The sequence below is a fragment of the Electrona antarctica genome (assembly GCF_951216825.1).
Source record: "Electrona antarctica genome assembly, chromosome: 17".
Taxonomy (NCBI): Eukaryota; Metazoa; Chordata; class Actinopteri; order Myctophiformes; family Myctophidae; genus Electrona; species Electrona antarctica.
In genome coordinates this window covers 17142499-17160755 of record NC_136798.1, presented here as the reverse complement: position 1 = coordinate 17160755, position 18257 = coordinate 17142499, and the positions used below count along the sequence as shown (strand labels likewise).

The 18257-nt window shown below is 39.7% G+C and overlaps 1 protein-coding gene across 1 annotated transcript in view; it reads right to left on the bottom strand.

The window, feature by feature from the left end:
- Positions 1-6432: 6432 nt before the first annotated feature.
- atad2b (ATPase family AAA domain containing 2B) overlaps positions 6433-18257 on the bottom strand; it is a 148897-nt gene continuing 137072 nt past the window's right edge. Inside the window, exon 28 of the mRNA XM_079526214.1 lies at positions 6433-11087. Coding sequence (XP_079382340.1) covers positions 11046-11087 — 42 coding nt within the window. The 3' untranslated portion in view covers positions 6433-11045. The remainder of the gene's footprint in view (positions 11088-18257) is intronic.

Genomic DNA, 18257 nt, shown 5'->3' with positions numbered 1-18257 from the left:
CGAGACCATGGGCTATAGCCCATCGTGTCAGAGTGATTTTCGTCTTTTTTTCAAATCCTCAAAAATGATGCAAAACGGCATGCTATAGTATGCCGTTCGAGACCATGGGCTATAGCCCATCGTGTCAGAGTGATTTTCGTCTTTTTTTCAAATCCTCAAAAATGATGGAAAACGGCATGCTATAGTATGCCGTTCGAGACCATGGGCTATAGCCCATGGTCATAAATTATGAAAAACGAGGCTTTGAAAAAAAGACGAAAATGACTCCGAGACCATGGGCTATAGCCCATCGTCTTGGAGTAATTTTCGTCTTTTTTTCAAATCCTCAAAAATGTGGCAAAACGGCATGCTATAGTATGCCATCCGATATGGGCTATAGCCCATGGTCATAAATGATGAAAAACGAGGATTTGAAAAAAAGACGAAAATGACTCCAAGACGATGGGCTATAGCCCATGGTCTCGGAGTGATTTTCGTCTTTTTTTCAAATCCTCAAAAATGATGGAAAACGGCATGCTATAGTATGCCGTCCGAGACCATGGGCTATAGCCCATCGTCTCGGAGTGATTTTCTTATTTTTTTCAAATCCTCAAAAATGATGAAAAACGGCATTCTATAGTATGCCGTCCGATATGGGCTATAGCCCATGGTCATAAATGATGAAAAACGAGGCTTTGAAAAAAAGACGAAAATGACTCCGAGACGATGGGCTATAGCCCATGGTCTCGGAGTGATTTTCGTCTTTTTTTCAAATCTTCAAAAATGATGGAAAACGGCATGCTATAGTATGCCGTTCGAGACCATGGGCTATAGCCCATCGTGTCAGAGTGATTTTCGTCTTTTTTTCAAATCCTCAAAAATGATGCAAAACGGCATGCTATAGTATGCCGTTCGAGACCATGGGCTATAGCCCATCGTGTCAGAGTGATTTTCGTCTTTTTTTCAAATCCTCAAAAATGATGCAAAACGGCATGCTATAGTATGCCGTTCGAGACCATGGGCTATAGCCCATTGTGTCAGAGTGATTTTCGTCTTTTTTTCAAATCCTCAAAAATGATGAAAAACGGCATGCTATAGTATGCCGTTCGAGACCATGGGCTATAGCCCATGGTCATAAATTATGAAAAACGAGGCTTTGAAAAAAAGACGAAAATGACTCCGAGACCATGGGCTATAGCCCATGGTCTCGGAGTGATTTTCGTCTTTTTTTCAAATCCTCAAAAATGATGGAAAACGGCCCATGGTCGTAAATTATGAAAAACGAGGTTTTGAAAAAAAGACGAAAATGACTCCGAGACCATGGGCTATAGCCCATGGTCTCGGAGTGATTTTCGTCTTTTTTTCAAATCCTCAAAAATGATGGAAAACGGCATGCTATAGTATGCCGTCCGAGACCATGGGCTATAGCCCATCGTCTCGGAGTGATTTTCTTATTTTTTTCAAATCCTCAAAAATGATGAAAAACGGCATTCTATAGTATGCCGTCCGATATGGGCTATAGCCCATGGTCATAAATGATGAAAAACGAGGCTTTGAAAAAAAGACGAAAATGACTCCGAGACGATGGGCTATAGCCCATGGTCTCGGAGTGATTTTCGTCTTTTTTTCAAATCTTCAAAAATGATGGAAAACGGCATGCTATAGTATGCCGTTCGAGACCATGGGCTATAGCCCATCGTGTCAGAGTGATTTTCGTCTTTTTTTCAAATCCTCAAAAATGATGCAAAACGGCATGCTATAGTATGCCGTTCGAGACCATGGGCTATAGCCCATTGTGTCAGAGTGATTTTCGTCTTTTTTTCAAATCCTCAAAAATGATGAAAAACGGCATGCTATAGTATGCCGTTCGAGACCATGGGCTATAGCCCATGGTCATAAATTATGAAAAACGAGGCTTTGAAAAAAAGACGAAAATGACTCCGAGACCATGGGCTATAGCCCATGGTCTCGGAGTGATTTTCGTCTTTTTTTCAAATCCTCAAAAATGATGGAAAACGGCCCATGGTCGTAAATTATGAAAAACGAGGTTTTGAAAAAAAGACGAAAATGACTCCGAGACCATGGGCTATAGCCCATCGTCTCGGAGTGATTTTCGTCTTTTTTTCAAATCCTCAAAAATGTGGCAAAACGGCATGCTATAGTGTGCCATCCGATATGGGCTATAGCCCATGGTCATAAATGATGAAAAACGAGGATTTGAAAAAAAGACGAAAATGACTCCAAGACGATGGGCTATAGCCCATGGTGTCAGAGTGATTTTCGTCTTTTTTTCAAATCCTCAAAAATGATGCAAAACGGCATGCTATAGTATGCCGTTCGAGACCATGGGCTATAGCCCATTGTGTCAGAGTGATTTTCGTCTTTTTTTCAAATCCTCAAAAATGATGAAAAACGGCATGCTATAGTATGCCGTTCGAGACCATGGGCTATAGCCCATGGTCATAAATTATGAAAAACGAGGCTTTGAAAAAAAGACGAAAATGACTCCGAGACCATGGGCTATAGCCCATGGTCTCGGAGTAATTTTCGTCTTTTTTTCAAATCCTCAAAAATGATGGAAAACGGCCCATGGTCGTAAATTATGAAAAACGAGGTTTTGAAAAAAAGACGAAAATGACTCCGAGACCATGGGCTATAGCCCATCGTCTCGGAGTGATTTTCGTCTTTTTTTCAAATCCTCAAAAATGTGGCAAAACGGCATGCTATAGTATGCCGTTCGAGACCATGGGCTATAGCCCATCGTGTCAGAGTGATTTTCGTCTTTTTTTCAAATCCTCAAAAATAATGGAAAACGGCCCATGGTCGTAAATTATGAAAAACGAGGTTTTGAAAAAAAGACGAAAATGACTCCGAGACCATGGGCTATAGCCCATCGTCTCGGAGTGATTTTCGTCTTTTTTTCAAATCCTCAAAAATGTGGCAAAACGGCATGCTATAGTGTGCCATCCGATATGGGCTATAGCCCATGGTCATAAATGATGAAAAACGAGGATTTGAAAAAAAGACGAAAATGACTCCAAGACGATGGGCTATAGCCCATGGTCTCGGAGTGATTTTCGTCTTTTTTTCAAATCCTCAAAAATGATGGAAAACGGCATGCTATAGTATGCCGTTCGAGACCATGGGCTATAGCCCATCGTCTCGGAGTGATTTTCGTCTTTTTTTCAAATCCTCAAAAATGATGAAAAACGGCATGCTAAAACTATGAAACATTTAAAAGATTCCTTTTCAGGCAAACATGCCCACCGTAAGATGAACCTAAATAGGTTTGAATGGGGTTTCTAGGTGTAAGTATGTAGGACAGTAGCATGCCAAAGTTTGTGCTATTGCCATTGAGAATACATTGGGCGTTTAAGTTAAATAACTCAGAAACTACAAAACATTTCAAAGTAAAAAGTTCCAGCATGTGTCTCCACAGTAAGCTGAATTATAAAAAGTGTGAATGGAGTTTCTAGGTGAAAGTGATTTTTTTGACGTGCCAAAATCTGCCATTGACCCCCATTCTGTATTTCTCAAATTTAAAAGCACTATATTTCTAAAACTATGAAACATTTCAAAGATTCCTTTTCAGGCAAACATGTCCACCGTAAGATGAACCTAAATTGGTTTGAATGGAGTTTCTAGGTGTAAGTATGTAGGACTAGTAGCATGCCAAAGTTTGTGCTATTGCCATTGAGAATACATTGGGCGTTTAAGTTAAATAACTCAGAAACTACAAAACATTTCAAAGTAAAAAGTTCCAGCATGTGTCTCCACAGTAAGCTGAATTATAAAAAGTGTGAATGGAGTTTCTAGGTGAAAGTGATTTTTTGACGTGCCAAAATCTGCCATTGACCCCCATTCTGTATTTCTCAAATTTAAAAGCACTATATTTCTAAAACTATGAAACATTTCAAAGATTCCTTTTCAGGCAAACATGTCCACCGTAAGATGAACCTAAATAGGTTTGAATGGGGTTTCTAGGTGTAAGTATGTAGGACAGTAGCATGCCAAAGTTTGTGCTATTGCCATTGAGAATACATTGGGCGTTTAAGTTAAATAACTCAGAAACTTCAAAACATTTCAAAGTAAAAAGTTCCAGCATGTGTCTCCACAGTAAGCTGAATTATAAAAAGTGTGAATGGAGTTTCTAGGTGAAAGTGATTTTTTTGATGTGCCAAAATCTGCCATTGACCCCCATTCTGTATTTCTCAAATTTAAAAGCACTATATTTCTAAAACTATGAAACATTTCAAAGATTCCTTTTCAGGCAAACATGTCCACCGTAAGATGAACCTAAATTGGTTTGAATGGAGTTTCTAGGTGTAAGTATGTAGGACTAGTAGCATGCCAAAGTTTGTGCTATTGCCATTGAGAATACATTGGGCGTTTAAGTTAAATAACTCAGAAACTACAAAACATTTCAAAGTAAAAAGTTCCAGCATGTGTCTCCACAGTAAGCTGAATTATAAAAAGTGTGAATGGAGTTTCTAGGTGAAAGTGATTTTTTGACGTGCCAAAATCTGCCATTGACCCCCATTCTGTATTTCTCAAATTTAAAAGCACTATATTTCTAAAACTATGAAAGATTTCAAAGATTCCTTTTCAGGCAAACATGTCCACCGTAAGATGAACCTAAATAGGTTTGAATGGGGATTCTAGGTGTAAGTATGTAGGACTAGTAGCATGCCAAAGTTTGTGCTATTGCCATTGAGAATACATTGGGCGTTTAAGTTAAATAACTCAGAAACTACAAAACATTTCAAAGTAAAAAGTTCCAGCATGTGTCTCCACAGTAAGCTGAATTATAAAAAGTGTGAATGGAGTTTCTAGGTGAAAGTGATTTTTTGACGTGCCAAAATCTGCCATTGACCCCCATTCTGTATTTCTCAAATTTAAAAGCACTATATTTCTAAAACTATGAAAGATTTCAAAGATTCCTTTTCAGGCAAACATGTCCACCGTAAGATGAACCTAAATAGGTTTGAATGGGGATTCTAGGTGTAAGTATGTAGGACTAGTAGCATGCCAAAGTTTGTGCTATTGCCATTGAGAATGCATTGGGCGTTTAAGTTAAAAAACTACAAAACATTTCAAAGTAAAAAGTTCCAGCATGTGTGCCCACAGTAAGCTGAATTATAAAAAGTGTGAATGGAGTTTCTAGGTGAAAGTAACTTTTTGAGGTGCCATAGAGCTGCCATTGAGCCCCATTATAAATGTCTCAAATTTGAAAGCACTATATTTCTACTATGAAACATTTCAAAGATTCCATTTCAGGCAAACATGTCCACCGTAACTTCCGTAAGATGAACCTAAACAGGTTTGAATGGGGTTTCTAGGTGTAAGTATAGGACTAGTAGCAGTCCAAAGTTTATGCTATTGCCATTGACAATATTAATGCATTGGCCGTTTAAGTTAAATAACTCCAAAACGACAAAACATTCCTTTTTCTAATTACTCCCCTTCCTCTCTCAAACTCTTAGATTTCATCTGTACATGGATTGTTTTTGCTATAACCACCCCACTTTATTGTGTAGTCAAAGCCAGAGCAACCTTTTTTAACATTGGCACCTATTTCTCCTTAAAACGGAAACAGATAGGCTTCTGTTTGATGGTTGCTTTCCTTATCCTGTTCGCTATGTAAAGCTGTCATCATATAGAACACTTTCATTACAGATGTGACTACATATTTTATGGCAGAGGGTGAGGAGACTGCGAAGTGCCACACCGGCAAACAACATTCAGCCAAAATGTCCTCTCAGTACAGGGTTGTGTAAAATGGAATGGACTTCCTCTGCGTATAAGGGAATGTGCTACATTTTCCTCTTTTAAATACAAACTGAAAAAATGGTTGCTTGAAAACCAAAGCTGCAACCATTCATGATTATTTTAGGTGTATTTATTTTTGATGCTGTGTTCCCTATGTAATGTTATCTAAATGTATTCCACTGTTTGCCTGTCTGTTTTCCGTTTTGTTTTTCTTGTGAGGACTGCGGATGAAAATTAGCAACTGTGCTATATCCGGTGTATTTACGTCCATGTGACGTCCATTAATATGCATTGTCCTGTCCAAATAAAGTAAAAGTAAAGTACATGCTATATTCTATTAATGGAATGTATGAATTAATGTATACTATTAATCAATAAATATACATTTTACAGTATATAGTATAGTACATGCTGTAGACACTAAAGGAACAACACTAAACAATACACCTTGCCATTTGGATTGATAACGTAGCCTTGATTCCATATGTTCTTATATTTATTGAATATTTTTTTAAATTATTATTGTGAAATAATTTGTCCCCACACCAATCCTAAAAACACAGCTGAAGAGTTTATAAATACTAATAATAATATCTCAAACTTTATATATAGTGCTATTCTGAGTACCCAAAGACGCTTTACATGGGGGGCAAGAGGAAGCAACAAAATGGGGGGAAAATGACATACAAATACAATTTGAACCTTTATTCAAGTTTATCACAGCAGTTTATTTTAGAAATACAGTAAATGGTTCTTTTCAAATATAACTTACACTAAATCAACAGTTAAATGTGAAGGGGTTGTGTTAAATGCACACATTAACCTAAAAAAAAAAAGAACAGAACTATGACAAAGCTATGAATAACCACAGACTAGTATGTTAATCTGTCAAATAAAAAAATAAAGAGGTGACAAACAGGAGAAGGATGGAAGGTTGAAAAAGCTTTCTGCATACTGGACTATAGGACTAAGCCTGAACTACCAGACAAAAATTGGTTGTTAGTCCAAACCGTCTAAAAATGTAAGCCATAATTATTAACAAAAGGAAGACCCACAATGTATGACATTTTACCACCACCACCCATTTCTCTTTACTCCAAATGTAGTTAGAATCCTAAAGCATCAATCTTTTGGCAGAGGGTGAACCAAAAATAACAAAAAGCAAAGTATTAAGGTAAACCAATCTGCTTTCTGTTCCACGGAGGCTACTAGATCAGCTTAAAGGACAACTTCAACCTATCTTCATATAATTGGTCCTCACTAATGTTCATGATAAAATAGCAAAAAACAAACAAACAAGTTTCTATTACTGTAGCCTGGATTCCCCATCGCTGATGTCACTGGTAGACGGGTTTCTGAACTACCCACAGCCCTCCTGAGACACAAAGTGAGTAGACAGAAATGGTGCTATTTTATCATGAACATTAGTGAGGACAAATTATATGAAGATTGTTAAAAAGTGGTCAAGTCGTCCTTTAAGGATATGAAATTGGGCCCAGCTGACGTTGACCTCATCCAGTATGCCACAGTCCGACCACTTCAGTAAAAGATAAAACTTCAGCACAATGAAATAAATACAAAAATTCAAAGGGCTTGTGTTGCGTGTTGAACCTGAGAGACCTGTAAAACCCCTTTTATTCCCAACCCCTCACACGCCAAATGAACCTGCTACACATAACGCTATACGCACCATCAGCAAAACAAACGTCCCAAACAAATCAAACATTTACTCTATTTGTAATTTCAAATGTACAAAAAGACTTTTCATGAATAGAACATGTTTAACAATTATATTAATAAATAAAAAAGAAAACAACATTTAGAGACGCACAATAAAGATGAGAATCACCTTGAAAGTAAAAGATGATCGAGTGTTTTGTTGAGTCAGGAAAAAAAACAGCAACCTAACTGTCCACAGCTTATAACTAAACCATAACATGAGATAACGTTGAAAACATGTGTGCTGGATCAAGAAAGAATGTTGAGAAATTTGAAAAGAACCTCTCAAGAAAACACGATAGAAGTAATGCAGTAATTTTATCTGGCTCAAAGATAATGCAAACTTATATAAATCAGAAAAGGGAGAGTAACAAGTTCCATCCAAAAACCAATGATAGCTCTCTTGGATTACTGTAGCAGCTGTGATCTCTGGTGATCCTGACCTGTACCTTAGCTGGCTGGTGTTGCCACAGTATCTTGGGCTAAAGCACTACAGAATACTGCCCGTGTACCCAGTAAACGTTTGTTTTCGCCATTAGCATCGGAAATAAATTAAGCTGAGGTAGCGCAGGTTTCTCTCTGCAGTAATCCGAGTGCTAACCTGTCCATGCTAGTTTGCATATGGTCTTATTGTTGTTGGTGGTGTTGCATTGTTTTTGTCAAGACTTACAGCTACAGTACAATTCAAGAGAAGGCAGAGGTTCAGTGAGAGATGCACCAGAGGTTAGGGTTGGAATCAGGGATTCTATTTTGTTTCTTAAAGAGCGTGTTGTGTGAGAGACAGGAGGGCTTTCTCCGGGATTGCATCTGGTCAAAATATGGCCTCTTCCACGGACATGCTATAGAAATGATCTTGTCGGTGGGTTTTTGTGTTGGTAGGGAATAGCTTGGAAATGGATATCCTATTTCCTGTCAGCTACTGATATTCACAAACGCTGCAACAGGAGATAAACCTGGAACCATTTAAATGTTGTCTACTCTAGAGTAAAAAAGGGGGTTTATAGAAATGTCAAGTTTTAGTGAATGTGTTGATTTACTGCAGGCAGACAGCCACATACGAGAGTCCCCGCTCGTCTCTTTGACCGAAGGAAATAGAATTAAGTGGAAACAAAAGACACCAGCGTACATACATTATTTAACAATAATTAAAAAAAAGAAACAAACAAAAAAATCCAATATAATGCTTTTTACAGCTTAGCGATGGGCACTGCCTAGAATGGCCTTGTTTATTATCAGACTCACAATCCATGCAACAACAAAAACAAATAGGTTGCAATCCTAACATTTCCAAAACATACATGTAAAAAGAAAAATGTACAAAAACAAACCCAAAAAAATCAAACAAATGCACAACATAATACATAGGTTATTGGACCTAATACAGCCTGCCCTGTGAGTAAAGCACAGGTGCATCTAAGCTCTGCTCCGTTAGGTTTAAAATTTTCCAAAGGAGTGTGCAGAAGACTTGGCACCATGAATGCTTTGGACTCGCATTATTTTGTCCTTATGAGAGCAGAAGAAAACAATGCTGGTGTCAACCTCTCCCTACCGCTGCTCAAGTAAGTGTCCAAGTGGAGAGCCGAGTCAGGTCAGAGTGGGACAGATATATACTGAAGATTTCAATTTAGTTCTGAAAATGCTCAGGGTGCTGTTTTAAATTTTTAGTGAGCATAGCAACTTGTGAAACAGCTTAAAGGACCATACCGTTGCTTGCTAAATAGCACTGGATGCTATATATATGTATATATAATGTTTGAATTATATTTGGAAATCAATCTGTTTCCAGGGACATTTCAAATCAACCTGCACTTTTAAATGCAATAAAACATAATATATGTAAATTGGACAAAAAAGAAGAAAAAAAGAGGGGACCCCATCATATCCTACTCAAATGAATGCAATCCTCGAACACCAACCATAGTTGGCAGTAATGTATACTGTGAGTCATAGTCTAAAACGGGCTAAAACCGGTATGGTCCTTTAAATGCAATACAATCTATGTGTTAAATGAGTTTAGTTTAAGTCTATCTATGTATTACATTACGGTAGTTTAGGTTAATAAGGTCAATGTGAGGTCAGTGGTTACTAGGTCCTTATCCCCCAAAATTAGATCCTATCCCATCGATTCCAAAATGTATCACAAGGAGGAGTCTAAAAACCTGCTAAAATATATCAAAGAGTTTCTTCAACTCGAGGTTTAAATTAAGGCACACGCTAGGCAGTGCAAACTACAGACGTGTTCCACTGTGTGTGTGTGTACTGCAGTGCTTTCCAGTTACTCAGCTAGAGCATCACTAGCAGGGAAAACGTCAAAATCTGAATGATCTCAATCATGGGCATGACTTGTGTGGAATAGACATTTACACTGCCAAGTGTTGGTGAAGGGACTCTGCTACCACCAGTATTTAGCACATGGTGGCCTGACCAGGCTCATGGGGAGAATGAAGAAGACCATGTCCGGGTGGGGTTGAGAGAGGAGAAGAGGTTTTATGGCTGACTGTGAGCAAACAATACACTCATCTTTGTTCAGAAACCGGCGTGCGCGCCGTTCGACGATTCCCGTCTCCAAACCGGACGGTCAGTAATGCAATGGCTTTCTCTGCTCTCCTGTGCTGACTGACTGACTGCATCGAGCTTTATGCCGCTGCACTGAAACATTCTCTGTAAACTATTGTTTTGCGTGCGAATGTGCTCCAGGGCAGCTCACACATATCGGGCAAATCAAGTAGTTGAAAAAAAGAAGAAGTAAAAAATAATAAACAGCCACGTATTGGCATGGTGATGATGAGACAAGTGGGCGCTGATGAAACATTGCACTGGAGGGGCGAGGTGGTTTCCGACAATATAGTCCAATGATTCCCAACATTGTCTGGGCCTCGACTCCTTATGCTCGATTTATGCCTGGATGTGCACCCACTGTCTTGCACCAAAATGGAAACGGATCAACAAACCCACATAGAGAGCTTGTAGATCAGCTAATTTCAGTGCGAGACACAACACGCAACCAAGTATAAATCTGGCTTTAGCTGCACACCACATTCACACTTCTGCTGGTGAGGATCTGTGCCTGTACGTATATATTTATATGAGTGTATGTGTGTCCGCGTGTGTGTGTGTCCGCGTGTGTCTCTGTGTGTGTGTCTGCGTGTGTCCATGTGTGTGTCTGCATGTGTGTGTGTCCGTGTGTGTCCATGTGTGTGTGTGTGTGTGGCCTTCTCCTGGGATAGGCAGCCAGTTGCGATATGACATCACCCAATCCTTCTGTTGGTTCGCTAGTTGTTCGAGTTGATAATAGGTTCCAAGAGCAGCATGGGTAGAAAAATGTGTATAGCACCCAAGTAGCACCAGGGTCACCGTTTGTGTGTTATGTGTGTCTGTAGACACCTCCAGGAGTTTGGTTGTGTAGAACTGCTTCCTGAGACAATAGCACCATTGAATGCCTCCTCTCCCGTCTGCGCTTGATTTGCATTTCTGTGTATCTGTACGGGCTGGACTCCGAACGTTGCTCTCTCTCTCTCTCTCCGTGTATGTCTTTGTGGTCCCAGTCTGTTCAGGATCTACCTGACAGGCACTCTGTCTCACAGGAATGTATCGAAATGCTGAACTTGCCGTTCCATCTCCTGTAAACCACACACAGACAAAACTACAGGTTAATTTAAAGAATCTATGTAGATTATGCACACATTATGAACAGAGTATACAAATGTGCGCATGTGCACGCGCACGCGCACACACACACACACACACACACACACACACACACACACACACACACACACACACACACACACACAGAGTCTGTGTGCATCACTATTCCAATATTACTTGGAATTTGCCCCAGCGAATAACAACTTTCAGTGTGATAAATGATGTAAAATGAACCAAAGCTATGGCAGAATGATGCGGCCGATTTGTCTCAGCATGAAAACAGCAGAATTTGACACAGACTCAATCTGAATGGAGCCGAGGAAAGAGAGATGGATGTTAGCCTGCAATAGACCGTGATTAATGTTTTGAAGATTTTGCGGACTGTGTGCCTTTGTGTGTGTGTGTGTGTGTGCGTGCGCACAAGTTCTTACTTGAATGTCTGAGTCAGTGCAATAGGCCTTGCTATAAGAAATCAATTTACTTCAAATTCTGGAAGTACAGTTACAACTATTAGTTCTGTAGTACAAAGCCACTTTCACACTGGCGCCCCTATTGTCATTAATGGCAGAAATGGTCAAAAATGATTAAATATAATAATAAAAAAATAAAAAACAAATCTCTTTCACTATTCATCATAAATATGGTTAAGCCCTAAATATTTGTAAGCACAGTTGAAAAAGATCTGCCACATACTTACACAGTTAAATATATTTATATATAATATATAAACACATCAGCCTTTGACATGAACCAAGCACTAAATTATGGAAATCCGCTCTATTTCCACTTCCACCTCATTTGTGTGTTGTGATTGTGAGAGGGTGTGTGTGTGTGTGTGGGTGTGTGTCTGTAACTCTGTATGTGCGCTTATGTATGTGCAATGAACTAGTTCGTATTAAATTGTTCGTATTCATCTTTTTAAGTGCAGCCCTTTGGGACATGATTTGTGATATTGAGCTATAATAAAATGACTAGGCTTGACGTATACATAGATGTCTCAAACTGATGTCACTAACAGTGGATGTTCCATTCCACATGACCTTGCAGTTTCCTGGATTCAAAATAATAATAAAACTAGAAAAGGTGCCCCTCGGGGCACAGGTCTCCACCTGTCCTGGTGGAGACCTGTGCCCCGAGGGGGATTTGAGGCATTTTGTTCCAAAAATGTGTTTTGCAAAAATCCACCTGTTGGTGGCGCTATAACAGGCCAATGTGAAAAGGGTGGGATTTATTCCTCAGCCTAGTAGAAAAGTGTGTGAAAATGTTCACGTAAATTGCACACTGCGTTCATGATTTCAGGCTTTTTGTTCAAAACGGGCCAAAATAATTATACTGGGAGAAATTATTTCTTGAGCTTCTCTCCCCCCGATTACTTTCATTGTTAGCTAGTGTTACAATAAACTGGTTGATGACAGATAACGTCCTTAGCTACCAAGATATGATTAAAGACGTAGTGAAATGAAAAATATGTCTTTCACACTTTTAGTGCATATCCGTGGTCATCATATAGGCATACCTAAAAATAGTTGCCAAAACAATGGAACATTTTCCATCTTTTGTATCTTTATATCAAAAATGTAATTACTTCCTTTGAACAAAAACGTGCTGTGTGATGATGTAACGCGGCCCGAAGAATCTTGATTTCATTCACCCGTTTGATTCCCTGCACGTTCCTCCAAACACAGCTGATTTTGATTACAGAACTACGAGGTTAGAAATAAACCACGTAGTAGCAAACATGTTGAGCTGGCCGTCTACCTCTCACTTGTAAACAAACTCAGACTCCCCGTGTCGCAGATGTACCGGAGCTATACGTCTCATAGCCTGAAGGGATGCGACACTGATTGGTTCAGAAACACACAGGCTACCGCTTCAGACTGAAACTCCCAAAAAACCCTTTTCACTACGTCTTTAACCCACAACAAGCAAACCGGATGTGTTCTGGCTCGTCCCCTAGCAACATACTGTAAGCTTTGCATAATCTACCACCACCAACAGTGGCATTTGTAGTGGAGTTCATATAATGTCCACTAAACTATCATTCATGGGCGAGAGGATATGGTCAACTTTCAAAGCAGGGCTCCAGTCCAGACACACAGAGTGTTTTTTACACCGACTTTGATTTAGTCTCAGGTAATAGGATGCAGGTCATTCATGAGGAGAATATAATGGCCAGCTGGCTGGAAGGAACAGGCGACTCCCCGCCTTGTAAAGTGTCACTTTAAGTGCATTAATTAAGTGACACCGTGGTAACGATGCAAATTAAAGCCACTGCAGCCTGCACTGAATGGAACCGCAAATCTCAAGTGTTAAAGTGGTGATGGCAGTGCTCCGCATGAGTCCATTTACACCAGGTTCCGTTTGCTTTTCCTTCCACGTCGCACTCTTATGACAGGTACACATGTGAGGGTTGTTAATCAGTTAAGCCTTAGACTTTGTTTCTAAAAAATAGGCAGCAATGTCGGAAATATTCACGGCAGCCTACAGATCTGATATTTCATGAAAAATAATCGTGGGGGTGGGGGAGGACATTTGAAAATGTTTAAATATTATTTTAGCCTATAATGGCATGCCCAAAACAGGGACACGGAGGTTGAAAGTGGTTAAAACACAGCTCATTAAATATGCACTAATTGTGTCGATTCCCTAAAGGCTTTGGGCTTTGTCAGCCCGGTAAAAGCTTTTGACACCTAACTACTGGTTGGGCAGCTATCATCTATTTGCTGTGCACAACTGTAAGCGTGCACATGCGCACGCACTCGCGCACACACGCACGCACGCACGCACGCACGCACGCACACACACACACACACACACAAGCTGTCTTGTTTCTCTGTAGCCTGATAGCCTGAAGGCCTATCACCTTGTCAACCCCCAAAATACAGCTGACATCTGATGTTTCTCTCCTGTCTGACTAACAAGGAAGTGTGAGGCTGCACAGCAACCTCACTTACACTTCCTCTCTCCTTCAGACCGGCCCTAAAGAAGATGTTTAGCAGAAAAACACAGCAAAAAGAGGGCCAAGTCCCGTTTGGGTCAGAGACTAGTGCACCGTATAACATTACCAGTGTAGGCATAGGATTCCCAGCGGAGCTCTATTACTGTACATAAACATCGAATCCACTCATGATTCTGCAAGCCTCTTTGGATATGATTGTACGCCAGACTGATATGGAATTCATGTTCTTGTGCAGTTCAGAGACAAAATAACTAGCTCTTCGTGGCCTGGGCATTTAGGGTCATAGGTCAAACACGTCTGCATAATGAGCAGCTTGAAATGCTTTTACTGCATTCTGAGCCACTGTCAAAACTATGGGCCTGAAGTGAAACGAGAATTTGTTGATGGCTGGTGAGTTATTATGCACTGGGCAGTGAGGGACCCTGTGGCTTCAACAGAGAGCAGGTTGCTGTCCACTCCATCTGCCGAAAGGTTAGGAGAGACAGACGAGCTGTGTTTGTGTGTGTGTGTGTGTGCATGCATGTGTGTCAGACCCTGGGGAACGAAAAAAAGAGAGTGGGAGACAAATGTATGGGCACGCTCCATTTCCCACAACCTCACATACAGTGCGCACGCGCGCGACACACCACAACCGCGCGCGCACGCACACACACACACACACACTCACTTGTGTGTGTGTGTGTGTTCTCTCTGATGGGTAGTGGTACCACTATAAGCTGACCTGCTGTGGAGAAGAGACGTTTGTCCTACAAAAGAGAGATGAGTGACCGGCACGTCTGACGACGAGCCCCCATTCCTGTCCTCTAAAACAGCGGCAGACACTGCTTGGCCATATGAAAGCAGCCCAGACGGACACACTCCATGCATGCATGGGACCACCTGTTGAACCACGAGGACTATCCTCTTCACCAGTGTTGATTTCATCCACTAATACTATGACAAAATAACTTTCGTCGCCTACCGTTTTTCACTGACGAAAACTAAATGGAAACTAAATGAAAACTAAGCTACGATAAATATATATTGACAATTGTGACCAGATTTGACCGAGGGGCTGCCATTGGATTTTTTTGAATTTCCGTTTTTTCATGTCATGTGAAAGCAGGGAATCATAGCTTCAAATTGACATATTGGTTGTTCAGTTTGACCCACCAGGTTTGGAGATATGGCTTATAGAAAAATGTCTTGCAGGAGTAGTGGAAAAAAGACCAAGCAGAGAAAATGGACTTCTAAGCTTTAGTTCAGTGATCTGTGACTTTAGGGGGCGCTGTTTTCCCTTCATTTCTCCATTAGTCAACCAGCAGTGTTGCCATGTCTGCTTATTATAATTAGTTGGCCTTGTTTCTAAAGAAAAATAATGCATAGGCCTACTGTACCAATTTTATAATAATTTATAACCTGTTAATAAAAATGTATTTGACAAAAATAAAGTGTAGTTGATTATTTGGGCTTGTTTTTAAAGTGTAGTTGATTATGGAGAGTTGGTAACCAAGTGGACCCTTATTAGATCTTTAACTATCAAGTGTAAAAAGAAACCTTAAAAAGGTCCATTTTGTTTCATTTTACACTCTCAAGATATACATAATTGTTAAACATCTGCATTACTTAATTTACAATAAGTCTACACAATTAGAGAATGTTGTTATCTTGATCGTTTGCCTGTTATCTCTCCTTTTTAAAATAGGCTACTGTATTTATTTGGCCTTTTGTAGTATGAAAAAGGGAAAATAACAGTGGCAGATAAATTAGGCCTATGTAAATGTTCCAGATGAGTACAAATAAAAGAGCTATATGAATGCAATAAATAAAAAAATAAAAAAACAGTAACCAACAGACAACAGGACAGTTTGCTCTCAAACCCTCCCAGCACAAATTGTGACCTCTTGGCTCTTCTCTTAATTCCTCTGTTTCATTAGCCTGTTATTATTATTATTTGTCTGCAGACCCCCATCTGAAAATAATTTATGCCAGACACAAGATTTGTGTTGTTTGTATGCATGTAGATCCGCTATTTTCGCTTATTTTGGGCTTGTTTTCATATACCGGGTTGCTTATTTCTCTCGCAGAAACTGGCAACCCCACAATGATAGCCGTTAGCTACATTTAGCTAATATATTGATATCAATCCTGTAAGCTAAAACAAGTACATTATCGCGCTATATTACATATCGATGCGATCTGCGTTATTATGACCTTAATTTTCATGGCAGGTACATTCCAAAGCAACTAATAATAACCACGTTATGGTGACATAATGTTACAATGTTTACAATACATTCATTCGAGTCTTCTTCTTCTGCTATTGGAAATAGGAAGCCATTTCCGCATTTTCCATTGTTGTGGTCAACAGTGCCCCCAGCTGGAACATTAGCATGAATTAGCTTTAGGCGGACCAAAATAAACACACTTTTTACAAAATATCGTTGTTAATACTTATTTCTGTGCTATTTCTGTTAGCCAGTAAAAGACTAGTATTATCTTCCAAAACGATTGTGTACAAAAAGGCGGATTTTAGCGGAATTTGCATACTATAGCAGGGAAGCCGTATGTCTAGTTAGCATTGGTTAACCCAATGGTTATAACATTAGACATAGTGACATGTTTAAGCATTTATTTCATATTTATATGTCGATATCAGCTCTGACATTTATTACAGACCTGCTCTAACATGACATGAATAATAATATAGCTTCAGATTATTTTAGACAGAAAAATAAAAAAGGACAAAGAAAATAGTCTTTCAGCTGTCCTCAACAATTGCCACCCCCGCGATGGCAGGCTCTATATCGCGTGTGGTCACAATTTTGTCAACAAATAAAAAATGTTAGGGAGGGACTAGTGGACAAGAGATCCGGTATAAATCATTTTACACTTGGTTGCATGCTGAAAAAATGCGTCGCAGCGCATCACGTTGTGAGCTTGTAGATCGGCTATTTTCAGCAAGTCAGCCATTACGACGGCAAAATACATTTTGACGACTAAATATCATACAATTTTAGTCGACTAAATCAACTGTAGATTTAAAATCGTATATTTAGTCGACTAAAACAAGACTAACACTAAAACATTCCAAGTGACTGAAATGTGACTAAAACTAAATAAAAAAGAGACTATGAGTAAAACTAAAATCAAATTTTGCTGTCAAAATCAACACTGCTCTTCTCTCCTCTTTCTGACAGCGCAGTAGTACTTCAGAAGTACTTCCAATGGTTCCCGCAGGATCGAGTTGGCTAGAACACTTCTTTAAAAAAACAGGTCTCATTCCAATACAAGGATGAAGCCTTTGAACTGATGCTGCTATGTATCCCACGATTCCCACGGAGACCCTGCAGTGAATGGCGGTCTTTGGAGGTCTTAAGTGAGACTGTATTGGGAGCTATCTCTTTAGTAGTTTTTACTAGGGATGCACAATTAATTGGTAGCATAATCGGAATCAGCCATATCGGCCATAAAAATGCCATATCGGAACGGTCTCAAAATAATACAGATTATTTAAATCGGTTTTCACCAGCATTTTTTATTTTTATTTAAAACATTTCTACATTTACTTTGTGTACTCATCTCATTCAGTAGTCATTCAGTTGTGAAAACAGACACTTGGAAAAGAGTATAGGCTATTCATTGATTGATTGAATACTTTATTAACAGGCTTTTGGCCAAGCCCCTATAGAGCCTAGGATTGTTTCCATTTTGGTCATCTGTATAATATCGGAATCGGTCAGAATCGGTATCGGCAGATATGACCCTGCAAATAATCGGAAATCGGATATCGGTCATAATTTCATAATCGTGCACCCCTAGTTTTTACCAGCTGCTATGCAATAGCTGCTGGTCTTTGAATGACTATGAAACTCTCACGACCAGAACGACACCGGTAGTCTGCGGGTAGTAGTGGGTTGCCAAGGCCACTTATTTCCAGACAAACTTGGCTTGTTTTGGCCCACACAGATGCATGGCTGGTTTTTAGAGGTTGGTTAGCTTATTTCTGTCACGACAGTTGCCAACACTGGCAACCATACTGACGTTGCTGATTGGCTGCCTCGTCTCAAACTGTGACTCCGCCCACCCCCTGGGGAAGTTGTGATTTGCGCTCGTTCACTGCAATGCAATTTGCGCCATTTTCAAAACAATATTGAGCAGAGTAACGATTATCAAACGTATTTGCAATGCCATACGTTGAAAG